The sequence below is a fragment of the Sminthopsis crassicaudata genome, chromosome 2 (assembly GCF_048593235.1).
Source record: "Sminthopsis crassicaudata isolate SCR6 chromosome 2, ASM4859323v1, whole genome shotgun sequence".
Taxonomy (NCBI): Eukaryota; Metazoa; Chordata; class Mammalia; order Dasyuromorphia; family Dasyuridae; genus Sminthopsis; species Sminthopsis crassicaudata.
In genome coordinates, this window is record NC_133618.1 from 485,386,477 (window position 1) to 485,413,287 (window position 26,811).

At 40.7% G+C, this 26,811-nt stretch overlaps 1 protein-coding gene across 2 annotated transcripts in view; it reads left to right on the forward strand.

The window, feature by feature from the left end:
* The first annotated feature begins 22,430 nt into the window (after positions 1–22,430).
* NKD1 (NKD inhibitor of WNT signaling pathway 1) overlaps positions 22,431–26,811 on the forward strand; it is a 109,100-nt gene continuing 104,719 nt past the window's right edge. The window contains exons 1-3 of one of the 2 annotated variants that reach the window (XM_074293361.1): positions 22,431–22,643; positions 22,894–22,926; positions 23,647–23,780. In XM_074293361.1, coding sequence (XP_074149462.1) covers positions 22,619–22,643; positions 22,894–22,926; positions 23,647–23,780 — 192 coding nt within the window. In that variant the 5' untranslated portion in view covers positions 22,431–22,618. The remainder of the gene's footprint in view (positions 22,644–22,893; positions 22,927–23,646; positions 23,781–26,811) is intronic. The other variant, XM_074293362.1, reaches the window with a different exon arrangement.

The window sequence follows — 26,811 nt, forward strand, 5'->3', positions numbered from 1 at the left end:
TAAAGGAGTATCTTTGTGTAGTCCTAGTATAATTCTTCTACAAACCTCATTAGCATTTTTTTTTATCAAATTGTTTTATCATTATTTCTGTTACTGCATTTTCACCAATAGTTTGTATGACAGATGTCCCACAAAATCAGCAAAGGGTTCATTTGGACTTTGTGCTATTTTCATGAAGTCTTACCCTCTATCTTGTTTTCCTGAGAGGGCGCCCCATGTTTTGATAGCAGCAGCAGCAGCAATTTGGTCATATGCTGCTATAGCATAATTAATCTGTGCTAAAGTGTCTGCATAAAGACACCTGCTAGATGATCAGAGGTGATTTGTATATTAACTCCACTTTGCCTATTTTGTTGAGCTTGTATCTTACAGAGTTCACTATACTCAGAGAGCCACAATAAGTTTTGTCCAGGTTCTAAACATGTCCTTGCCATAGATTTCCAATCATTAGGGGTTAAAACTTCAGAAGCCAAATTCTCTAATAACATCTTAACATAAGATGATGTAAATCCATAAAGAGTGCAAGCCTTTTTCAGATCCTTGATAATTTCCAGATTAAAAGGAGTGTATCTTCTTCTTCTTCTTTTTGACCTGAAGAGTAAATTCTTTAATCATAGGATAAGTTTCTATTCTCAAATCAGCTGCATCCTGCCCTTCCTCTTTGGCTTTAATTAGTTCCCTTTGTAATTGTGTCATAGGGGCTGGGCAGGGCTTCTGTATAGGTGGTGCTGATATTGTCACTGCCCTTCCCATTCCTTCTTCACCCTCCACAAAATTGATGGAAGAGGGTCAGGAGATGGGGAATGCACTAAGGGGGCCTGCTTGAGTATAGGTGAAGGTAAAATGAGAGGTGGGGGCTGGGCATGGTACTTAACTTTGTCTTCCTGGTTATGCCCTCCATCTGTGTTGTCAGTCCCAAACGCCTCTTCCTCTTTCTCCTCACACTTCCTTGTCTGACTGTGTTTGTGGCACTCAAGATCTAATACTCCAAGCCTTTCAGCTGCTTTATCAATACCCTCTCTCTTCTTCTCTTTCTTCTTTTTCCTTATTCTAAAACTTATATAATTCCTTAAAGCTAATTGTATTATATTGTCTATATAGAATGTTTCTTCAGGAATTGAATCAGGACCATTATTTTCATAATATTCAAATAGTTGCTTTCCCACTAGTTTCCACTTGTCTGGTTCTAATCCTTCTTCTGTAGAGAACCAAAGGGGTGTGCACTCTAATGTTTCTAAAAGTCCAAGGATCTGATCCCAAGTTACCAACAAACCTTGGCTCTTCATTAACCTAACTATACTTTCTTCACTTTTCCCTTGGGGTGGAAGACTCTTTTCTTGGTAGCCCATTTCAGCTAAGAAATGAAAATTAGTAGTTTAGCCCTTACCAAAGTTTCCTTCTTGTCTATTTTTATACTCACCCTATTTCCAGGTCACAGGGACTTCTCCAGTGAACTTATCATTGCATCAGTTGAGCTGAATGCAGGTCCTTAGTCCATATTGGGCACCAAAATGTAATGTCCAGGCTAGTTCTCTGGAGGGCCTCAGGATCAGTCAGAGTCAGGATCAGTCAGAGTCGTTGGACTTTAGGAGGAGAAGTGAAGGAGGCAGGCAAGCTGCCATGTGGCTCGTCAAAGATGGATCCTGGACTCTGGAGTCTGGAGCCTGAAGTCTTCCCTGCTGAGCGAGCTGTGGCACAGAGACTCTCTCCCTCAGCCCTCCAATCCTTCCCTATGATTCCCTCATCACAACACATTCAGCAGGCGCCATTTGTGAGGAGAGCCATCACATCACCATATCATCTATGTTTATAGAACCATTATCTCACATTGAGTAGGTACTTAGCCTTAAGTGCTCTGCTGTCTTAAATTCAAGTACATCTTATATATATAGTGTATACTATACCATGGTATAATAGTGTAGTGTATGTAGTTGTATGTAGTATAATATGATATAGTGTAGCATAGTATGACATAGTAAAGAGTACAGTATGATACAATAAAGAGTATAGTATAGTATAGTATGTTCTGCTATGCTATAGTATAGTATTGTATGTGGTAGAGTGATATCACATAGGACAGAATAGTATGATACAGTACAGTATATTAGAGCATGGAATAGAATACCATAGAATATAGAACATGGTATGGCTCAATATGATATGGTATGGCATAGGATAGTATAGTATAGCATATGGTATAGTAAGGGATAGTATAGAATGTTACGATTTGGCATGGCAAGGGATAGTATAATATTATATTATATAGCATGGTACAGTATATTATGGAAAGGTAGAGGAAGATATGGTAAAGTAAGATATAGTACAATGTAAAATGGTATGACATGGTTGGTATGGTATGGCAAAAGAAGATATAGCAGAGTGACAGACTATAGGATACTATTTTATATTAAGGTATAGTTTGGTATATTATAGTATATATACATATACACACATATATACATATATGTAGATATGTGTGGGTATGCATGTGTATAAATATATGTATATATATATATATATAATACACACATATATATATAATATAGTGTCTTCTAGAATCACTGTGTCTGAACAATCCTGCACTCAGTCTAATAATGAAATTCTCTGCATTTAGTTAGTCTGGTCTTTGAATGAAAGAGCTACAATCTATCTCAGCTGTTATCATTTTCATAAGAAGTTTCTTTTTTCAGTGAAAAACATAATGCATGTGAAAAGAGATTGTTATCAAACGTGCTGGTGGCTTTGATGTCAGAATTACTGAATCCAGGAGTTGGGAGCAGACTCATGGCCTGTGTATCCAACTGCACCTGGTCACCTGCATCCTCAGGTGACCTTAAACCAGTCCTGGGCTGTGGTTCTTGAGTCAGATGGAGGTGACCTCTCACTTTTGGTCCTATAAGCCTTCTCTTTCTTTTCCCCAAACCTCAAGGTCTCTTTTTTCCTTTTGGTGAATTCTCTAGGCAAGGACTGAAGCCAAAATTAAAGTGTGGAGTAACAGCTCATAGAAGAAAGTAAAAATTACTCCCTGTGCCTGTGGGACAGGAAAAGGAGGCTGTAATGACCGCGACTGAAAAAGGGGGCTCCATCCCAAACCTAACACCTGTTTGAGAACATAGTTGTGGCTAAGCATTTCTGCTCTCAGCTGGGGCTGAGCCTGGAAAATGACAGCTCTTTGGCACCCCGCCTATACAGGCAGAGCTGGGGAGGCTAGAGTCTCACGGTCTCCACCTCCACCCCTACCCTCCTACACTTTGTAGTAGGAATTAGACATGGGAACATCACAGTACCAGAAGGGTAATAATAGTCGTTTTAGAAATGGCCACAGAGGACCCAGTGGAGATGGGCTTGAATTCATATGATCTTGGTTGAGTGAGTCATATAATTTCTACTGGACTTGATTTCCTCCTCCCTCCCTCAGGGGACTGTTGTGAGCAAAGCACTTTGGAAACTTTAAAACACTATAGAAATGTTGCTATTATTCTCATCATTTGGATGATTAGGTGACTGCTGAATCTAGAAACCATTTACTGTAGTACATTTATGTTCTTGTGATTGAACCCAGAGTGAAATTTTCAAGTGCTCCCTCTTCCCCTTCATTAAAACTTGAGGTTGAGTGTAAATGAGAATTCACAAAGCTTTTATCAGCTAATGTCACCCTCCCTCCCCTTAATCTGCATATGTTTAAAATTTCTATCACATTATTCATAGGCTTGAATCCCAGAAATTAATGTGGTTTTAAAAACTACTATAACCCAACGACATTCCTTGAACAAGGCAGCCCTTCCCCAGACTCTACTGTCCCTCATGTCCGGAATCCTCTCCTTGAGATTCTCTGCCTCCTAGCTTCCCCGATTTGTTCCAGATCCTGGTTAAGCACTGTACTAAGTGCTGGAGAGGCAAAACCAGCTCTTGCTCTCAAGGGGTTCATAGTCTAATGGGATACCATGCTAACATGTAGCATGCCATATACAAAAAGTATATAGGATAAATTAGTTATTTGTCTTTCATTTTCCAAGAGGATCAATGACATCACAGGATTGTGTCTTGATGTGTACATGAATTGATTTTAAGTGAGATAGAGGCAGCCCCACTCTTTCTTTCTGATCACCAAAGTCCAGTGTAGTTTCAGGAAGAATAAGGGATAAAGGGGTGAACCGAGGAAGGATTTTGCAGAAGGTAGAGTTTTAGCTCAGACTTAAAGGATGCCAAGGAAGCCAGGGGGCAATGATGAAAACACAGGACATTCTAAGCATGTGGTCTGCCAATGCCCAGAGTCGAGTGGAGTGTCTCATGCTGGCAACAGCAAAGAGTTCAGTGTCATGGTACTGCAGGGCACATTGGAAGGGGGTAAGGTGGAAGAAGACTGAAAAAGCAATCCAGGTCAACTTATTAATTGATTACTATAACCAGGTAAGCATTGTTTTAAGCCCTGGGAATACAAATAAATGCAAGCAGAAAGAAAAGCAGTTCCTGCCTTCCAGAAGCTTAGATTTGAATGAGTGAAAACTCATTAAAGAGAGACTGAAAAGATAGAGTGGATAGAGCTTCCATCTAGGAGCCAGGAAGATCTGAATTCAAATTTAGCTTCAGACATTTAATAGCTGTGCCACTGTGGGCACTTTAATCTGTTTCAGTTTCCTAATCTGTAAAATAGGGACAATAATAGCACCTACCTCCTAGGATTGTTGTGAGGATCAAAGGGTTTAGCCCAGTGTCTAGAGCACTGTAAGCATTATGTAAGAAGTTAGCTCTTGTGATGGCTGTTGTTGTTATTATTATAACCTGGCATGAGGCATTATAGAGAGCCTAAGAGAGTCCTGAGCGAATGCTGGAGAAGAATGAATAAAGGACTCGTCTGGCCAGTTAATCAGAGAGAGCAAGCCCTAGGGAAGAAGATACTTCCAATACATAAAATCCAGGGTAAAGTGACCTTCAGGGTGAGGAGTTTCTGGGGCTCTGTAAAGAAAGTCTGGGTGATTTAAGTCTGGAGAAGAATGAAGATAGGAAGGAGCCAGTTTATAAAGACCTCTAAAAGTCAAACAAAAGGTTTTATGTGTATCCTGGAGGTAAAAGGGAGCCAGTTTGGAAGGGAGGAGAGGGGAGTTGGCCAATGAAGGGACATAAGGAGACAGTCAGGAGGGATTGATTGAGGGTCAGAGGCTGTCTGGGATCTGATTCTTTCCTCAGGTCAGCTTGGTACTTCTCAAGTCTTGCTTCATGAATCCAGTCCAACCAAAGCAAGACTTTCTGCAGTTTAATTAATCTTCCGGATGACTCTACTCTGTCCTTGTTCTTTCTTGATAGGGAATTTTGAAAGCTATCAGCCAAATAGTTCCTGGAATGGGCCTAATTGACTGTACTTCTCCATTTTTCTACTTGTGTTACCTTAAGCAAATCACTTTACCTCTCTTAACACTTAATTTTCCTTATTTATAAAAGGGGAGGATTGGACTAGAAATCAGGCATTCTTTTTTTTTTTTTTTTTTTTTTTTTTGCTGAGGCATTTGGGATTAAGTGACCTGCCCAAGGTCACACAGCTAGGAAAGGAAGTGTTAAGTGTCTGAGATCAGATTTGAATTCAGGTCCTCCTGACTTCAGGGCTGGTGGTGCTCTATCCACTGCGCCATCTAGCTGCCCGGAAATCAGGCTTTCTTAAACTGGAATCCATGAAGAGATATTTGTTTGTTTTAAATTGGGATAACTATCTTCTACTATAATTGGTTTCCTTTGTAAATGTTTTATATTTTATTTTATACATTTAAAAACATTGTTCTGAGAAGCAGTCCCTAGGTTTCACCAGATTGCCAAAGGGGTTCAAAACATTAAAAAAAAAAAAAAAAAAAAAAAAAAAAAAAAAAAAGGTTGAGAGCCCTTGGGCTAGATGACCTCCAAGATTTTTTCAAGCTCCAAGTTCTCTGAACATTTATGAATATGCTGAGAATGATGAGGCTGTTATGTTTCTCAAGGTCTATGGCTCTCTCTGATCCTCTTAGCTTACTAGAGAACCCAGCAGTATTCTGGAGTTTGCTTCTCCATTAGCAGCAGGAATTGTTGAGGCTGGAGAGGGGAGAGAAGATGAGGAAGCCCCCTCTATCAGCAAGCCATTTATTATCAGGCAAGCTCGGGGCAGGGATTCTCTGGCCTGGATTTGAGCAGCAGGGAAATTGGCTGGTTTCACTCTGACTCCTCCTGGCTCTGTTTGGAGACAGAACCGTGCTCACCATCCACTGGCAGTGCCCCCTTTTCAGCTCTCAAAGGCATTTAGTCCAGCCCAAGAGCTCCCTATGGAACTCTCTGGGATGGTCCTCAGGGTCTGGATCCTGGCTCCCTCATTCTGTCTTTGTCATCTCAGCCTCCCTCCCTGGCGTGCCGGGGAGGAGCCTGGGAGCACTGTTTTTGGACACAAATATACACAAGTTATTAGAACGTGAGATCAAAGGAGGTGTCCCACTGTCTCCCTTTCAATGCTCACATTGTGTGTGTGCTGAAGCCTGCTAGAGAGTTAGAACTGGAGGAAAGAGGAAGAGGGAGGAGGGGGAACCCTTTGTACAAAGATCCTTGTCACCCAGAGAAGTCCGTAAAAGATGATGTGAGGAGAGACACCAGGTGGAGGATGGAAGCCACCTTATTGTGAAGAAATGCAAATAAAAAATTCTCTGCCGTACTGAAACTTTCCCAACTTGTCATTTCTGAGAGCAAGAAGGCAGCGGCAGTGATGGCTGCACCCTGGAAAGAGCTTTTTTCTTCCTCCTGCTTCCTTGCACAGGTAGTGTGTGATGTTAGTGAAAATTGGTGTATTGGAGGTGGGTGAGTCAATCTCTTTTCAGAGATAGGTTCAGAGGAGAAAAATAGATTTTTTTTTCTCCCTTCAGAGCAGCTGCAACCTCTTGGTCCTGGTCGGGTTTGTTCTTTCCTTGCAGCAGGTGGGCCTCTCCCTCCAGGAGGCAGGCCCACAAGAAAAAAGAAGCCCGGACTTCACTATTGCTTTGCATTCCCCAGGAAAAGGCCGCCAAGACAGATTCTTCCACTGCCTTCTCCCACCACCTGCCCTGTGGCCTTCTGGGAGAGTCCAGTTTTGCCAACAAAGATTGGCAGCTACTGAGATGGTCAGGCTGTTGACAGGTACCTATCAGGTGGCTGGTCTTGGGAGATGGAGTAGTTCTCCCAGGGCTCTGTGAAAGTTTCTTTCTCTCTCTCCTCTGCCTCTTTCCTGGTTCTTATTTTCCCCTTTGAGTTGGCTCAAAGCAAGCTATCCCACCTGCATGAACACCTTCAGGATCAAAGGATTTTAAAGCTGGAGGGGCCTTAGAGATCACCTCAGCCTGAAGTTTTGCATCACAGATCCCTTTTGCAGCAGATGAAGAATAGGGACCCCTTCTCAGAAGAATGTTTTCAAAAGTAAAAAAAATACACAAAATTACAAAAGAGACCAATTATTTTTAAAGTCTTTTCTCCTTTTTATTTTTAATTATAACTTTTTTATTTTCAAAATATATTCATGGATAATTTTTGACATTGACTCCTACAAAATCCTGTATTTTAATTTTTCCCTCCCTTCTTCCCTTCCTCCAGTCAGCAAGTGATCCAATATATGTCAAACATGTGCAATTCCTCTATACATATTTCCATAAATATCTTGCTGCACAAGAAAAATCAGATCCAAAAGGAAAAAAAAAATGAAAAAGAAAACATAAGGTAAGCTAACAGTAACAAAAAGAGTGAAAATACTATGTTGTGGTCCACATACAGCATCTTTCTTCATCACAAGATCATTAAAACTGGAGACCAATTATTTTGAGATTCAGTTATTTAAAATATATATATATGTATATATATATATATATTTAAAGTTCATGGACCCCAGATTAAAAACCCCTGATAAACTAATCCCTGTGTTTTAAAGGTGAGGAAAGAAAGATCCAGATAAGAGAACTAGCTGTATTTATACAGCTAGTATAAATAACAAAGCTAGATTCAAACTCAGGATTGCTGGCTACAGCTACAATGTTTCTTGTCATGTTTCTCTCATCCTTTTTTGTCTTCCTAATCTGTTTTACATCCCATTTAGCTTCTCCCTGTCTAGTGCTATTTTGAGGCTAGATGGTAAATCAAAGGCAAAGATAATCTGATGGAGTGAGAAATCAATAAAAACCATATTCATTAAGGTCCTAATAGATGTCCATTCCTGAACAAGGTGCTATGGGCATACAGAAGAAGTTACTATCTCTGTCTTAGAGTACTCCCAGGCTAGCTATGGAGTCCAGATTCAAATAGAGTGCGAAAGAGCCTAAGAAAACACAAAATTCAGTGCTAAACTTTGTAGTCCAGACTACAGTAACTATAGTAAGCTAATCAATAAGAGAAGAGTCAGGGAAGGCATGCTGGTTTCAGTCCTGATGAAGAGATATGATTTAGATAGAGGAGTGGGGAGGGGATGTGCTAGGTTAATGGGAACAATATGAGGAAAATTGTGAATTAGAAAGAGTAGGGTGAATGGAGGGGCCAAAGAGAAGCTCAGGCTGATTCAAATTTAGGAGGTTTGTGTAGAGAGTAAGGATAGAAATAAGGCTGAATAGATAAGTAGATCCCTAAATTTAGGGAGATCTTCAGACTGGGGACAGGGTCAAAGCCAACTGCCTCAAAAGCAAGGGAAAAGGACAACTAGGAAAACTGAAGAAATTTTCCTCTGTTCTAAAATTTCTTTTTCTTCTTGCCTTCCTGAATGTGTTCTGTTTCCTCCCTCCCTCTCTCCCTTCCTCCCTCCCTCTCTCTCTCCCTCCCTCCCTCCCTCCCTCCCTCCCTCCCTCCCTCCCTTCCTTCCTTCCTTCCTTCCTTCCTCCCTCCCTCCCTCCCTCCCTCCCTCCCTTCCTTCCTTCCTTCCTTCCTTCCTTCCTTCCTTCCTTCCTTCCTTCCTTCCTTCCTTCCTTCCTTCCTTCCTTCCTTCCTTCCTTCCTTCCTTCTTTCCTTCCTTCCTTTGTCCTTTTTCATTCTTGCAAGTATCCACCTCTATCCACTTCCTAATCATCTTAATCTTGTTTTCTTTTCTTTGAGCTTTTCCTTAAGCTACCTCTTAAAAGACTGCTTTTTCTTTTTTATTTTGTACTCTATTGTGTTTTTTTTCCATAAGGATGAATATGCATATATTAATATAATTCCACTAGTATGGATTCTAATGTACTTTCATGTTTGTGATTTCTCCACAGCTCTCCTACCCCCCACCCTCTTGGCTTGCTAGCTCTTTGTGAATGGGATTCATTGTTATCATTCATGGATGATGATATCATAAATGAATTGGTGATCTCATTGATGCAATCACTCTTTCTGGAGAGGATGCCATCCATCCATGCCTTCTTATTCTGTGTTCTTGCTACCCATATCCTTCTGTAAACTCTTCAGAAGAAGCTTTCTTTTCCTATTTCATGTGTACCAATTCCAGGAATCAATGACAAAGAATACTACTCATCTCCTGACAGAGAAATGATGCATGGACTCAGAGTTCAGATTGAAACATTTTTTTTTTAATTAACCAAAAATGGAGATTTATTTTGTTTAGTTGTGCATATATGTTATGAAGATTGTCTTTTTTCTTCTCTTTTTAGTGAGAGAGATAGTAGGAAGGAGAGTATTTACATTTGTTTTAGTTGAAAAAATTAATTTAGAAAATGTTTCACATATGCTAGTATAACACTTGGCTTGTCCCTCACTCTCAAAATATTACTGAACCAAGTCCTTGTATGTCTATGAGTCATGGAATACTACAATATCCAAAGAATTTGAGGTTGAGCATCACCCCAAAGAAATGCATGATGGGGATAAACAAGTAAACTGCAACATGTTTAAGCGAGGAATTCTGTGCAGGAGAAATAGTATAAAGAATGTCATTGGAGAGATGTATGACTGGAAAAAAATGACCTGGTAATGTGGCAAAGCAAGGAACAACCTAAGCACAGCCTGTATACCATGTAATTGATTGATACTCAAGCAGTAGCAAAAAGAATGCCCTCAGTAGGTATGGACAAGATATGGACAAGAGGTATATAGAATGAGCAGGCAGCAGTGGACTGCCACCTGTATTTTAGGAGGGAATATTGACATTAATGAGACCACACATGCATTGAAGTATTATCAACAACTATTTATAAAATGCCTATAGTATAAGGGGTTGTATTAATAATAAATACTTATATTTATGTAGTATTTTATGGTCACAAAATGCATTGTAGATATCATTTCCTTTGATCTACGAAACTATTGTATAAGATAGGTGGGTAGGGCAGGAATCTTACCCTGGGGAAACTGAGGACCAGGAGATAAGCAACTTCTTCCAGCTTGCACAGTGAGTAAATGATCCAGCAGAATATGAGTCAAGGTCTTCTGACTCTATAACCATGAAGCTCTCAGAATTGTCCCAGGGTAGGGACCCAATGTCTCCTACTTTAATATTCTGTATACCTAACCCTGGGTTGTGATCAGAGTAGGAGAGAGGCACTGAAATTCACATTAACAACAGTTCTTAAAGAAAAAAAAATATATATGTATATATATACATATATGGATATATATATGTGTATATATATACATATATGGATATATATATGTGTATATATATATATATATATATATATATAGTATCTGTCCTATGGAGTACAATTTTTAAAAATCTGTATACCAGTTGCTTATAGCCTGAAATCTTTTAGGTCTAGCCTGATTTCTTCCAGGCCTATACAATGTCATGAGCTGGCTTTTGAAAGTTTGATTTTTTATTTCTTTCCACTCTCTCATTAGATAGACAATATTCAGTTGATAAGAGTTCTGGGTTTAGACCCAGAAAGACCCGAGTTCAAATTCAGCCTCAGAAACTTTACTGGTAGTGTAACTCTGGCTAAGACACTTACCCTCTAAGTTTTCTCATCTGTAAAAGAGGCATAATTATAGCACCTAATGAAATAGTGATTTGTCAATCCCTTTGAAAACCTTAAGTGATTATACAAATGCTAATTGTTATTATTTGTTGTCATTTTATTGTTTATTCATTTTAGTCATGTCTGACTCTTTGTGACTTCATTTTTTGTTTGCTTGTTTTTGGCAGAAATACTAGAGTGGCTTGTTATTTCTCTCTCCAACTCATTTCATTTTGCAGATGAGGAAACTGAGGCAAAAGGGTAAGTGACTTTCCCAGGCTCATGTGGCTAGTAAGTATTTAAGGTCAGATTTGAACTCAGCAAGATGAATTTTATGGACTCTAAGCCTGGTACTCTATTCACTGTTTCACTTTTATTATTGTTGTTATCTAATATCTAATAATATTTTTTAGGAATTTAATAGGTTAGCAAGTTTATTGAAGGATTGATACATAAAAATACTTTGAAAGGGATTTATTTTTTCTCAGCCTGCTGTTTCTATGCTTTTTGGGAAAAAAGGAGGTATCATGAATTTTTTTTGGATCCCTGTTTTAACCCAATGCCTGTGACTGAAAAGCCAACTTGTCTATGTCTTCCCAAAGGTACATGGGCACTCTCTTGTCCTGCCATTAGAAGAAGACATCATTGTAATATTGTTTTACCTTGAAAAATTCAAGACAGCACTGATTTCTAAGGGGGAGGGACAAGGGGTTGCCTTTGTGCTAGTGGGTATGCTTTAATAAAGGACAGTGAACAGAATAGTTTTGAGGTCTCTTTAAACAATTTTACCAGGCAGTCTAGGAGACTGTGGACTTTGGGACTGGGCAAGGATCTCTGTATAAAGACTGGTCTGTCCTTTTTTTTTTTTTTTTTTTGGTCATTGTTGCATCCTTTCCTTTCTTCTTTTCCCTGCTTACTCTCCCTCTACCCCCCTCCTCAGTACTTTGGCCAGTATCTGGAAATTTTTAAATTTTTAAAAAAAATTTTAATTTTTAAACTAAACTAACCTTTGACAAAGTGATCATCACTTCCTTAAAGATGTTTACATGATTTGCTCTGAAGCTTGTGCACAAAAATGTGGGATTTTTTTTTAGTCCAACATTAAAAGATTTCAGCAATTTAAAAAAGTCATAGGAACTTATCTTACCTTAGAATTGAAAATATCAAATAGGTGGGTCTGGAACCTGGGGAAATAAAGTTATGGAATTGTTGAGGTAAATGAAGAGGCCAAAAAAAAAAAAAATATATATATATATATATATATATATATATATATATATATATATATATATATATATATAGGAAAAGGGTTGGGTGAACATCCAGAATTCTAAGAGAAATAGTGAGATTTTTTTTCTTTAATGTATGATCTTAATAAATACATATTACACCCCTATCATGTTCAAGGTATGGTGTTAGGCTTTTTGTAGATTGTAAAATGTTATGTAAACATGAGCTTTCATTATTAGAGAGGAGGAGATTCCAAGTCTTTTCTCAGCCTTTCCTAGCCCATTCTGGTCTCTCCTTCCTTTGAACTCATGAGATCCTAAAATCTCAGAATTGAAAGGAAACCCAGGGGTCCCCTTACACAGCCTGACAAGGGCTCCTTCAGGCTGTACCTGAAGACTTCCAGTAAAGGGAAACCCACTTCCTGAAGCAACCTAGTCCACTTTTGGACAACTCTTATCTGATTGTTAGGAGCCTTTCCTTTAGGTTGAACTGAAATCTGCCTCTCCAACTTGCCTAGTTCTGTGATTTGGAGACAGGAAGGACAAAGCCAATCTCTTTGCCCCATAACAGTTCCCAGTATACTTGGACAACATTAAATATTTTCCCAAGTCTTCTCTTCTTCAGGCTAAGAGGTCTTTCTTAGCTGAGTGCCTCTAGTTTTCTCACTATCCCGGCCATTCTATTCTTTTGTTCCAAAAATGTTTAATTTTATTGTTCTTTGACTATTTTACATGTGGTTAATCTTGTTTCTCCAACTAGACTGTGGATGCCCCAAGAACAGGAAATGTATATTTTCCTGTATTCTAAACAGTACTTAACCTACTCTTGGGCATACAGAGCAGTCATGTAGTGATATATTTGTGAGAAAGAGACCCACAGAGAGACAGGCAAAGGGAAAGAGAGACTGGCAGACAAAGTGTGGAAATGCTGAAGTGACCGGAAAGAAGTGCATGGGAAGCTCGGAAAGCTTCATGGAGGAGGGTAGTCCCTGGCCACATTGGATAAGCTCGTTTAAAACAAAGCTTTCAAAAGAAAAAATGGGTCTGAGGAAACTCTGTTGACCTATGTGTGTCTATTACAAAGGGAATTTGATGGCAAAAACAGTCTTTTCTTTGCTGAAGCAGGCTTAAGTGAGAAGGCTGTGGTCTTTGTGGGAGGGACCCTTGGAGAGGAATGCTGGGAGCAGAGCCTTGGTTGAATAGCAAGTTTAGAAGGCAGTCATTTCCACCCCCAATGGATGCCAGTCTTCAGCCATGTGTTCTGTAGTAGTTATTTGTTAATATTGTTAAATCTATTCTTCTACTCTAAGAAAGCTGCTTTTTGGGCTAAATTATGTTTAAGGTTCCTTCCAACTCAAAGGAGTTTCGAGTTAGCATGCTGTGGGGAAAAAGCACTGTATTTGGTGTCTGAAGTACTATGGGAGAATTCCATCTGAAGCGGCCTCTCAGGGCCATTGAGTTCTACCCAGACCTCGAATCCTTGCTAGAATATATCTGACAAATAGTCAACCTTCCTTTGTTGTTAATAGAGGGTTTTTAAAAAATTTATTTTGTTTTAATATATTCTGTCTAACAAGTTTCAATAGGGTGGGCCAGAGAACAGCCCATTATACTGCTAGACATTTCTAATTATTATAAAGTTTTTTTTTTCTTGATGTCAAATCCAAATTTCCTTCTTTGAAACTTTCCCCTCATTGCTCCTGCTTCTGACCTCTGGGGTTAAACAGATCAAATCAGACAAATTTCATTTATATGACAGCCCTTCAAATTCTTGAACAGAGCTAAGATGTCTCCTTAGTCTTTTCTTCTCCAGGTTAAACATCCCCTGTTCCTTCAATTAGTCTCATATAGAATGTGTAGGATTTTCTTTGTCACTTTGGTTATCTTTCTTTCAATTCTCTCCAGATTTTCAACATCCTTCTTAAATCGTTGCACCCAGAATCAAACATAGTATTCCACAATTGGTTTGATCAGAGCAGAGTATTATGGGATTATCATCAATTTATTCCTGGAAATTTTGACTCGCTTAATGCAACAGAAGATCAAATGATGAGATTCCTGAAATTATGAGAATTAAGATCATGAGGATGAGAATGAGATTATGAATTCCCATGCATGGTACATGGGAAAAGGGACTGGCTTAGAGCACTTGGCTTTCAAATACTGAATTTAATTAACACTTGAGAACTAGGTGACTTTGGGTACATCATTTAACTTAATCTGGACTTCCATTTCCTTATCTGTAAAGTAAGAGAGTTGAAGGAGAGGGCCTCTGGGCTTCTTTTCCTGATCTATAATCTTATACCAATTGGATCTTATACCTTGGATATGTCAATACCCCTCTACTTCTTTGTATAAGGGTTGTTATTATGGAGATTCTCCGTGAAACTTTATGCTTACACAAGAGTGAGCAACTAGCTTAAAGAAAACCTCTACCCAAATAGGAAGGGAATGCTGGGCTCAGCAGACAGTGTGAGGGTGGGGTTGCAGCAGGTAGGGATGGAAGCCACCTGAAATAATAATGTTGAAGGGGGCCTAAGTCTACCTGTCAAATTTCACCAATAATAGTCCAGCTAAGTCTCAAGTCCTAGGAAGCTTCTCTGATAAATCTTTTTTTCTTTCTTTCTTTCTTCTCTCTTTCCCCTCCCTGAAACAAGAGGAAATCTTCAAAGGGAAAAATATGTCATTTTAAATACACAACACACACACAAAATGGGCCAGATAAATTATTTAAAAAGATAAAAGAAGAAATTCATGGGGAGAGAGGCGGGTTTGCTGGTGAGCTGGGCAGCCACTGAAGCTGGTGCTGGGCTGCTGGACTTAGTGGAGAGAGACTTGACTTTCTACTTTGGGAACAGCTGACACTTTATTAAGAGTAGATATTGCTTGGCTAATTACCTCCATGGTAGGTGGCTGCCATGTTTTCAAAAGTGGTTCAGTCCCCACTAACAGGAATGAGCAGAAAAGCTCTTCATGGCCAATAGTGTTCAAACCCAATTAAAAAAAATATTTAGAGACAATCCTCCTGTCTCTGCTGGGGTTTTTTGGTTTGTGTTGTTTTTATTTTTTTTTTCAGAACTAGACTAGTAAGTATTAAGCTTTACTCCTCTCTTTTATCTCTATTTGAACTAAACAAAATTCCCAAGGGAAAAAGGGATTTTCATAAAAGAAAGCAGTAATGACCAGTCCAAGGGAGTAAACAACTTTCTAAGGACTATGAGAATCCTTGGAATTTCTAGTTCTATTTTGAGGTACCTTACTTATGAAAGAAAAATAGCTTACTCCCAGGATAAAAACAAAGCTACTAATAAGGGGAAAAGAAAAAAAATCCCTCTAAGTGCATTTTATTTTTGTTTGAAGCAACTGTTGTATGGGGGTGGGGGAGAACTCTTTAATCAGCCTCCCTGATTCAGATATGGTACCTTGACCCTAAGACAACTTGGGACTCTTCCCAGTAAAGCTGAGGATTCACAGCGCAAGAAGAGAATGGCCTTGGGCCAATGGTAATGGGCAACATCTCTTCTTAGGATAAGGTAGGGAGTTTGAAAAACAAAGTCTCCTTTTTATTCCCACCTCTAACCTGAGCCTCAGAACCCAGAGGAGCAGCACTGGGGAAATGATAACCAGACACTGTGGGTCAATGAGGGTGAGGGACTCACGGAAGAAAGACAAAGATTTACTGTATAACCTGGGCAGGGGCTGGTCTTTGTTGTTCATTCGTCTTCAGTCTCTTGGTAACCCCATTTGGAGTTTTCTTGGCAGAGACACTGGAGTGATTTGCCATTTTCTTCTTCAACTCATTTGACAGATAAGGAAATTGAGGCAAAGAGAATAAGTTACTTGCCCAGGATCACACAGATAGTAAGTGTCTGAGGCTGCATTTGAACTTCATGCCCAGTGCTCTATCCCCTACCACCAGCTGGCTGATCTTTCCTGGAAATAATTTTGACAACAAAACCTTTTTAAATAGAAAGGGAGTATAGTATGGCAGATGATGATTCTTAGTGTCATAGATTGGATTTAGAGCAGGAGGAGAGAATCTATATCACCCAGTTTAACCATCCCAGTTTACAGATGAGGAAGCAGTCTTGGAGGGACTGTGACTTGTCCAGGGTCACCTGGACTACAAAGAAGGAACAGGGCCAAGTCATTGGACCCAAAGATGGGCCTTTTCTCAATGACATCATTGCTTTTTCCAAGAGATGCTCACAGGAATAGGACAATACTTAACCCAAAGGAATAAAAAAAAGTGGTGGGATTTAAGGTCCTGCTTGCATGTGAGTTGACCCTGGTTGTATATTTTTGGGAGAAGGAATTTTCCTTTTTCAAAGTTTTAAAATGAACAAACATGAACAAAGTAAAAGTGGTGGGCAGTGCACTACATTTGAAATCAGATGGCAGGGGTTCAAATCCTAATGCTTAATGCCCACATGGCCTTAAGCATGACACTTTTCTTTTCTGGATCTCGGTTTTTTCTTCTCTAAAATGAGGGTGTTAAAAGAGAGGCTTTTAAAATCTCACTTTGCTCCAGGTTCTATGATTCTGTGATGCAGATTTTAAAATGATTCAAGAATAGGGATATAGACTAGATGGCCCATGATTTAGTAGGAAAAATGGTAGCAGTGTCAAAGCCTGAAGGTGACTGAATCTTCGCCCAATGGTAAAACACAAATTTTCCTTTTTTCTTGAGTGCCCTTTCCCTATTACCCTCTTTCTGGTGGCTTTTGCCTTCATGTCAATGACTTGGTTGTTAAGGGCATCTTATTAGATCTCTTCTCCCTGAACACTATTCCAAGCATGATACCTTTCCTTTCTCCTAACTCCATATCAAAATTTATTTGTCCTGGGGGCAGCTAGGTGGCAGAATAATTAGAGCACTGACCCTGGAGTCAGGAGGACCTGAAGTCAAATTTGACCTCACATAATTACTAGCTACGTAATTCTGGGCAAGTCATTTAACCCTTATTGCCTCCAAAAATGTATTTGTCCTCTCTTTCATCTCCATAGGGCTTTGCCAGATACAATATTGAGATAAATCAGAGTGTTCTACATGAAAAGAACATTGGGCTGTCTTAAGAAACCTGGGTTTTAGCTAGGCCAGTTTCTGTCATTAATTCTCCATGTTACCTTAAAGAAATTTTTGGATCTGCTTTTCTTTTTATTTAAAAAATATGAATTTGAACAACAAATAAAACAGTATTTTCCCATATATATTTCCATATATAAAGCAGAGCAGAAAGAACACAAAACTGAAAGTTTCTATTACGTTCACCTTCCTATTCTTTTAAAATATAAAATAAATTCAACATGTGACTTTTGGAGCTGTCCTATTTGCCTGCATTTGTTCTCTTCTGTGTATTTAAAATATAATTTGTAGCTCTTTTTCTCCCATCTGTCAAATGAAAGGGTTGGGCTGCATGATCTCTATTAGGTGTGGAAAAAACCAAACAAGAAACCTTTATCTGATTTTACTGTGTGCAGAGCACTGTGTTAAGACCCGGGGCAGGGGGGGGGGGAGAAAATTAGTTTTAATAAGATAGAGTCTGTGCCTCAAGCAACTTATAGTCTAGTAGGAAGATGACATAAGCACAGTGTTTTAGTTATCTGACTCTTCATGATTCTATCTGGGGTTTTCTTGACAATTTGGTTTGGCATTTCCTTCTCCAGCTCATTTTACAGATGAGGAAACTGAGACAAACAGGGTTAAGTGACTTGCCCAGGGTCAAATAGATTGGATTTGAACTCAGGAAGATGTCTTGCTGGTTCCAAGCCCAGTACTCTATCCACTGTACCACCTAACTGCCCATCAGGTCAGGAGAAATCAGTCTACTTTATAGAAAGGCAAGTTATCTCTGAGGGGGAAAGTCATTACTAATATGGTGAGATGAAAGAAAACTTCCCAAGGGATGTATGCAACTGCCTTAAGAATAAAGGGGAAAGAGGAAGAGGGGAAAGAAGAGAAAGCATACTAGACAAGAGAAGAGCGGGAGAGGATGGGGGCAGGAAGCAAAGAAGTATTGGAGTTCTGCATATGTTCCAGGAAAAGAAAGGGTTTGAGTTTGAGAGTTGAGAGTAATATGCAATAAGACTAGAAAGGCAGAATAGTAGATTGTGGACTGCTTCGAATGCCAGGCCAAAGAGTGTGAATTTGACTGAATAATAATAGGGAGTCACTAAAGTCTCTTGAGCAGGGGAGTGACCTGACTATCCATGCTTAAGAAAGATGATTTTGGAAGTTGTATGAAAGCTGAGAAAGATCTCTGATTCTATTCTCTGTGCTGAAGCAAGAATAGATGATTTGCCAAGGTACCTTCTCTAAGGTAACAGTTTTACATTTTAATGGTGGCTTTCAATGGTAGACTCCTGGAAACTTTAGCTCCATTTAGCAAATACTTGTTAAGCATATTTCTTCTATCTCCCTTTCCCCTTTCCCAGAAATTATGGTGTATATAATGAGGGGACAAAGCCATATGAGTTCCTAAACACTCAGACTAATTTATTTACCTCACTTTGGGGCAGGTCGACCAAAACATCTGAAATATCCATCATCAGCTTCACTACTTTGCTGCATCTGTGGCACAACTAGGACATATTCTTAGTTGGCCTGTTTATAAGTTTATCACCAAATTATCATTGTATCTTTTAACCTTTAGGACAGTACCTTTTGATTATACATCACTCTTTTCCACACACTTAGTGTGCACAGTGAAGGACTAACTTTATTCAGAAGATTTCTTCCTACAAGGATAGTGCCAAAATCAACAGCGACAGATATAGTCTTAAATAAATAGAATTAACAAATTAATAATTTGTTATTACTATCAACTCTTTTCTCTCTTGTGTATCCCCTCCCTGAATTGCATATACTGATAGATGCTTAATAAATATATGTCAAATGAATGAATGAATGAAACTAGGTGATTCAGGGCAGGGTGAAGGATGATTGCCTCTTACAATGATCTCCAGCATGTAATCAAGGAAACCTTGATTGATGAATGAAGAAGACAGATGGTGACTAATGTAACCATTACATGTCATTGCTTGATATACTGCCTTAGTAGCTGTGAGGTTTTTTTCTACAGACACAATTATATTTCCAGGAGGAAATGCATTTAACTCCTTTTTCCTCAGCACATCTTTGCTTGTGCTATTCCCTGAAATACTTCCTCTGCATGTTGACCCATCCTTTAAGATCCAGCTGAAATGTTACCATTGCCATGGTGTGTCCCCTGATCCCTATAATATTACATGGTTTCTTCCTACTATAAACTTCTAATTTAATTCAGTTAAAAAGCCATTTATGAGCCTATAATGTCCAAGGCACTCTTTTGGAATGAGCTAAAGCAAATAGTTGCTGCCTTTTAGGAACTTATATTCTTTTTTAAAAATTTTTAATTTTTAAAATATTTTTTATTAATTTTTATAATTATAACATTTTCTTTGACAGTACATATGCATAGGTAATTTTTTTTACAACATTATCCCTTGTACTCCCCTCTGAGGAACTTATATTCTTCTGAGGATAAGAGAGCAAAGAAGATATAACACATATAACAAATATAGTAAACTAAAATTAGATATAAAGTATCTAATAAGATATAACACATATAACAAATATAGTAAACTAAAATTAGATATAAAGTATCTAATAAGATATAACACATATAACAAATATAGTAAACTAAAATTAGATATAAAGTAATTTCAGGAGAAAAAGATCACTGATAACTGATTAGGATTAGGGTTTTACATTTTATCCTAGAAGCAATATGGAGCCTCTGAAGATTCTGAATAGGGGAGTGAGATGGTCAGATTTGTGTTTTAGGCATACCCATTTGGATGGATCAAATTAAAAGCTCTCTAGGAGCAAGTGGGTCAAAACATACAAAAGACATGAAGTATATTAAAATTCATCTTTTAAAGTAGAGAGAAGAGGAATGATGGGAGGCATATTTTGGAAATAGGCTCAACAACTTGGCAATTTGGTTGTATAGGGAGAATGAGTCTCAGGGCCTTCCAGAGGAAGAGGGATGTGTTAGAGGTGGTGTCAATATGTTGTTAACCTGGGTGACTAGAAGAATGGTAGTGTCTACAACAGAGAAAAAGAAATTTGGAGAAGAGATGATGAGTAGGAGACAATAAGTTCTGTTTTGAACATATTGAATTTGAGACACTATTAGGATTTGATTCACATGGAGAAATCCAACAGGCAGTAAAGTTCTAAGGTTGTTGTAATGTATTTCTGTAAGAATTTTGAGTTTATAAGTGCTTTCCTTATAACAACTCTGTGAGGCAAATAATGAAAGCATTATTATGATCATTTTACAGATGAGGAAATAGACTCAGAACGGAAACCCAGACTTGATCTCCTATTTTCCTGTCTTGAAGTTTAGTGGTCTTTCCAGAACACCATAGCTTCCCCCATCATATTCTAACTTACACTTATATTGTAATTGTTTTTTTTTTTTTCTCTCTCTTACCAGTCTAAAAGTTCCCTTAGGAAAAAAAAATTGTATCTCATTTGTGATGAGATACCCAGATGTATCTCAAGATACAAAAACCTAGATGTTCAATAAATATATATTTAACCCATAACTGGAGTAAGATTAAAGTAACAGGAAACTAGAAGTGTGAATTTAAGAATGTATTAAAAAAGTAATATTGTAAGATATATTGGGATAGAGTCCTATCAATAGACCATCAAGAAGACTTACTTCTCTTGGCCCCAGTTGGTAAGAATGGGACCAATGGATAGAAGTTAGAGGCATGTTTTTGCTCAATATAAGAAAACAATATCTAATAATTATGGCTGTCTAAAAATGGAATGGGATTCCTTTTGAGGTAGTGAGCTCCCTGTTAACCACAAACAGAAGCTAGATGTCCATATCTTCAGGATTTTTGCTTTAGTACTGAATGACCTTTGAGGTTGCCTCCAACTTTCAGATTCTAGTCTGTCCAGCAGAACAGACATTTTTTTCCTTTGATAAAACAAACGCAATGGTTATTGCTGAAGCTGCCTAACTCAGAAGAAATATCACAAAATTTCATTCAGACAAACAGTTGTGTGGCTCTGGAAACTGAGGAAGATCAAAGTAAAAACAGACATTGCCTTTGTGACTGGGATACTAACTGTACATTAGTGGACTTCTGATGGACGAGGGAATCTCTTTTAATAGCAGAGAGGAGGCAAGGTTTCTAGACATCTGCCATATCACCCAGACTTCTAGCCAAAGCACTATTGTATTATACTCAGACTAAAGTTCTTATCCTGGCACGGAAGAGATTACATAGATTTTTTTTTTTTCCTGAATTGAGATTTCATCAATGTTAGAGAATTCATAGTATGGAAACTTCTTCCACCAGTGCACATAGGGGATAGAAATTAATATGCTAATAATGTCCTGGGAACAGTAATTTTGAGTAACAACGGCTAAATGTCTTGTTTTATCTTGGAAGCAGTGTTTTGTCGTGGAAAGAATAATGGATTAAGATTTAAATCTGGGGTCTCCTCTGATTTTTCTCACCAATTTATCTTGTCATGTTGGATAAGATACCTCTCAGCCTTCATTTTCCCCATCTTTAAAATGGGGGGAATGGTTCTGTCCCTGCCTCTATTGGAGGTGGAGAGGATCAGGTGAAATAGTGTTTGTGAAAGTGCTTTGGAAACTTAAAGAATAACCATACAAATGTACGATAAAGGTTTATAAGATCAGCATACGTACTTTCCTCCTTCCTCTTCACCCAGGGGAAGGGACGTGTCTGACCGGTAAGCCTCGTCCCTCTTCCCAACCAGTGAGAAGTGTGTGTGTGTGTGTGTGTGTGTGTGTGTGTGTGTGTGTGTGTGTGTGTGTTTGGGGAGGACGGCAGTAAAGTCCCTGGATGGATGGATGGAGGGAGGAGGGGGCAAGTAGTGACTCCTCTTTTATAGGACGGTGCCCCAGCAGGAGAGGCTAGGTGGGACCTGATTTAAATATTCCCGAGCAGGGGGGTCTGTTAGTGAAGCGTTAGAGGGGTCAGCTGTCCGGACAGGGAAAGACTGGGACAGGGTGGAGGGCTGATGATGAGGACAGCATCTCGCTCCCTCCCTCCCTCCCTCCCTTCTCCCCCCTCCCCTACTGGCCGCAGCTCGGCTCCCTCCGCCCCGCGGGGAGTCCGGCCCCCGCCAGTCTCCGCCCCCCTCCCCATTCCGGGCTCCTCTTTGATGCACCGCCGCGGCCCAATGGGCGCGCGGAGGAGGCGTCGGACTGGGGGCTTAGCGCAAGGAGGCGTCAATCAGGCAGCCGCGGGGCTGGAGGGAGCTCGTCCTGGTACCGCCTCTATCTTTGGGAGAAAGAGGGAGAGAGAGGGAGAGGAGAGGAGAGGAGAGGAGAGGAGAGGAGAGGAGAGGAGAGGGCAGGAGAGGAGAACCGGGCGGGGAGACTGGGCCAAGGGCCGGGACACATGGATTAACCAGGCGCCCTCTCGGGCCGGTGTCCGCCCAGCCGCACCATGGGCAAACTTCACTCCAAACACGGTCAGTGTCTCCCGCAACCCCCGGCCCCCGGCCCCGGGTTCTGGGCTCGGGCTCGGGCTGGGGCTCCCTCTCCTCCTCCCTCTCCTCCTCCTCCTCCTCTTCCTTCTCCTCTTCTTCCTCCTCTTCCTCTTCTCCCTGCCCTGCCCTGCCCAGCCCTGCCCAGCCCAGCCCAGCCCGCCGAGCCGCGATCGCTAACTCTCTCCCTCTCCCTTTCTTTCCTGCTCCCGCCCGCCGCCTCGGATCTGCCCAGCTGCCGTGTGTAAGCGCAGGGAGAGCCCCGAAGGTAGGGATGATGGCTCCCCGCCCCGGGGCAAACTTTCTGACCCACCTCCTTTCTCGGGATCTTTCCCCTCCCGCCCCCCTTCCCAGCTCTTCTCTCAGCCCACCCTCCTCCCTTCCTCCTGCTCCGCCGCCACCGCCTCCGCCGCCTTCAGCTTTCAGCTCCCGGGGCCGCTCCGGCCTCAGCCCCTCTCCGCGCTGTCCTCCAACCTGTCCCAGCTCTCGCCCCGGACCCCGCAGTCTAGTTGTCTATTACTCTGCCTTTTTCTGACTTCGATTCCTTTCTTGTTTCTGGTTGTCAACTCTGGTCTTTCGCCCCATCTTTTCCCCTTCCCTCCTGGTCATCCCTCTGTTCCTCCTCCTCTGCTCTCCTCTTACTGCTAAGCTACTCTCTTCTCTCATCTTCTTGTCAGTTTTTTTCCTGTCTCCCTTTCTCTTTCTCCCTCTTCTCCTCATTCTTACTCTCTTCTCTCCTGTTCTTTCTTCTGCCCCTTCTCCTTTTGCCCCTCGTTTTCTTTTCTCGATTTCTTACTTCTCTTTTCTTCACGTCCTCCTTCCTTGTTCTTCTCTTCCTCTCAGTCCCTTTTACCTTTCTCCTCTTCCCGACTCCTGCTCCCTGCCTCCCTGAATAACTTTAGGGGTGACGTTCTGCTTTGGGGGTCGGGAGAGGGTGGAGGGCGATATTGGAGTTAGGGTCTCAAAAACGGACTGTGCTGTGTCCTAGGTGACAGCTTCGCAGTGAACGCCTCCTGGGCTAGGAAGGGGATCGAGGACTGGATCGGGAAGCAACGCTACCCCAGCAGCGGCCCAGGATCCCGGCAGCCCCGGGTGGTGGGCGGCTTCTCCGGCAGCACCCGGGTACGGACCCCTTCCCCCACCTTTCCTCGGTGTCCTAGAATCCTTGCTGCTCTGCTGAATCTTTTTTTTTTTTTTTTCTTCTTTTTTCCGCTTCTTCCTTCTGTCTAATGAAGTAGTGTGATGCCCATTCCTAGCTCACCTCCTTTCTGTTTCCTTAATCTCCAAAAGGGGATTCTGGGTTCATAAATGTGCCCAGGATCCATCTCCTCCTTTCGACTGCCCCCACCCCACCCAAGCATATTCATATTCTCCTCTCTCTCTCTCTCTCTCTCTCTCTCTCTCTCTCTCTCTCTCTCTCTCTCTCTCTCTCTCTCTCTCTCTCTCTCTCTCTCCCTCCTCCTTCTTCTCTCTCTCTCTCTCTCTCTCTCTCTCTCTCTCTCTCTCTCTCTCTCTCTCTCTCTCTCTCTCTCTCTCTCTCTCTCTCTCTCTCTCTCTCTCTCTCTCCCCCTTTTCTCTCTATCTGTCTCTGTCTCTCTCACCCTCTTCCTGTTTCTAACTGTGGGGAGTGATGCTGATTGTCATGGGAAATGGTTATTAGCCCCAACCTTTTCAGCTCCCTGGGAGAGTTGAATTGGCACTAAGTCTCCCTTTTTGAGATGATATACAGAGGGGGCCCAGAAAAAGCAAGGAGGAAAGCATATTTCCCAAAATTTAAGTTATCTGGGCTCAGGAATGACTTCCTATTTCTCTTCTGGAGATACCTCAGAGACATCCTCTCCCTCGTTCCTGCTGAAGAGGAGTCTCAGTTTTGGTCAGTTTAGATAGAAGAAATAGAGTAGAGCCAGGGGGTTATTCCTGAAGGAGTCCAGGTCAAGAGTCAGGGGGCCACATTAGGCCCTGCTTTTGTGCTTGGTATGCATGAAGAGGGATGGGGGTGGTGGTTGTCTGTTTCACCTGCTATAATATGTATGCATGCAGGGGGGGAAGAGTTCAGAAATAGGATTGGAGAGGAGTTGGGGCAGTTTCCCAATGGCAACAGCTGTTGGTGCAGAGGTCAAGGCTGGGCTGGTGGACTCTGGGGCTCCTGGTGAAGAAAGCACTGTGGGGCTGCTTACTGTTGTGGGAGGAGGCTAAAGAAAAAGAAAGCTTCATCCTAGTCCCCCTGGGGGGAGCTGACTCTCCCACACTTTTCTGTTTTATAAAGCAGCATGGAGTCACATTTGTGTTCTCTGGGCTTGGTTAAAGCTGCCATTTGGAACTGTTTAGACACTATAGCAGTGAGTTACTGGTCATTTTGGGCAGCATTTCACAGAGTCCTTTTTTTTTTTTTTTCCAGGGAGATTCTTAGTGGGTAAAGGAAGGTTTCCTGGTTTCTTCTTTAAGGTTAATAGGGCATGTGCCAGGTCATACATCTAGTTACTGAGAAATGACTGTCTTCTGGAATACTCTTGCTTTTGTTCCAGGCCCTGGGGACTTAGAGCTCCTTCTGTGAGATTTACTGGTAAAGTCATTCTTCTCCCTTGTGGATGAATTTCTAAGGTTTCTTGGTGAAGGATCATTCCTAGCTGAGTAAGTGGTTTTGTGGAGTTGCCTGCTAGGGAGAGACAGTGTAGTTCCGGGTCTGGTAGTGACTGGAGTTCATGGATGTCCTGCAAGTTATATGACTCCACATGTGGGTTTCAAATGATCTGCGTGCAACTCAGGCAGCCCAGAGGATCAAAAGATGAATGAAGTTTTTGATGTGACATTTAATTTTTTTCCCTCTTTCTTAAAGGGGGAACAATCAAACTGGCAGGTTGGATTTGCCATCCTTACCAGCTGGTAGGGAGGCTTGTCCAGGTGGTTGAGGAGGGGAAGGGGAAATAATTATTCTTTGTAAGTGATAGGGTGTGTGTGTGTGTGTGTGTGTGTGTGTGTGTGTGTGGTGGTGGTGGTGGTAGTGAATAAGGGTTGGTCAGATGTGGCCATAATGGACAAGTAGAACTTCAAGGGGAGGAAGCTTAACTTGGGAAGAGATTTGTGCACTGACCTTCAGGTCTCCAAGAGGAGCTGCTGCCTTTTCATTAAACTACTGACACCAATCTGCCCACTGGGGAACCATCCTGATCTTCTTAGATATTTCATTAGCCTGTATGCTGTGCTGAGATTAGTGATATTTAACAAGAGCATATCCCAGGCCCTCCTCATCCTAATTTTTAAGCTACTTTTAAAAACAACAACAAATTAAAATGACTTGGTGTATCTTTATGAATAAATTCATTTTATAATCCAAGACAAAGAAATATACTTATCTAATTAGGCATACTGCTGGTTCCTTTTTAAATTTTTAAACGAAGTGTTACGTATTTAGAATAAAAAAAAATGACAGCAAGCTACACTTTCCTAGAATGGAAATTTTAAAAGTAGTAATAGTTTAATTCATTTGAAGTTTATCTTCAAAGCCATAATAAATATTATCCCTCCTTTAAAATATCTAGGTCCCTCTGGTTTCCAAATTGAGACTTATGGGGTAGTTAGAAAGTGAGACAAAGGAAAATATCTGTAATTATGAATTAAATAATTGAATCCTCCACAAAGGGATTGTAAGCCTTAAAAAAAAAAAAAAAAAAAACTGTCATTGGGAAAAGTGGAAAAGAGTCTGCTGGAGGCCCCTGCTTAACTCCAACTCTGCCTGTGGCTTTTGGCAAGTTCACTTAACCTTTTTGCCTTTTTATCCTTCCCAGATGAAGAATGGGGAAGGATGGTACTTACCTCCCTCTCTTGGGAGCATTGTAAGGAGTAATTAATGTTTGTTCAAAGCACTTTTGAAGATGAAAAGCACTAAGATACCAGTAGCAAATGTTATGAAGCAGGCTGCCCTTGATTCCAGGATGAGGGCTCCTACCATCAAAGAGAGATGATGGGAAGGGAGCAGGAGTCTTTCCTAAGGGGTATTTTGCCTGTTCTAAGGAAATCACTTAGAGGAGAGAGTCAGGATTGAATTCTAATCTAGGAATTGTTACTCATTTACTGAGTTTGAGTGAATCCACTTTAATCCCTTGGAGCCTCAGTTTCCATATCTGTAAAATGGGCTTAATAATTACTTTTTCCA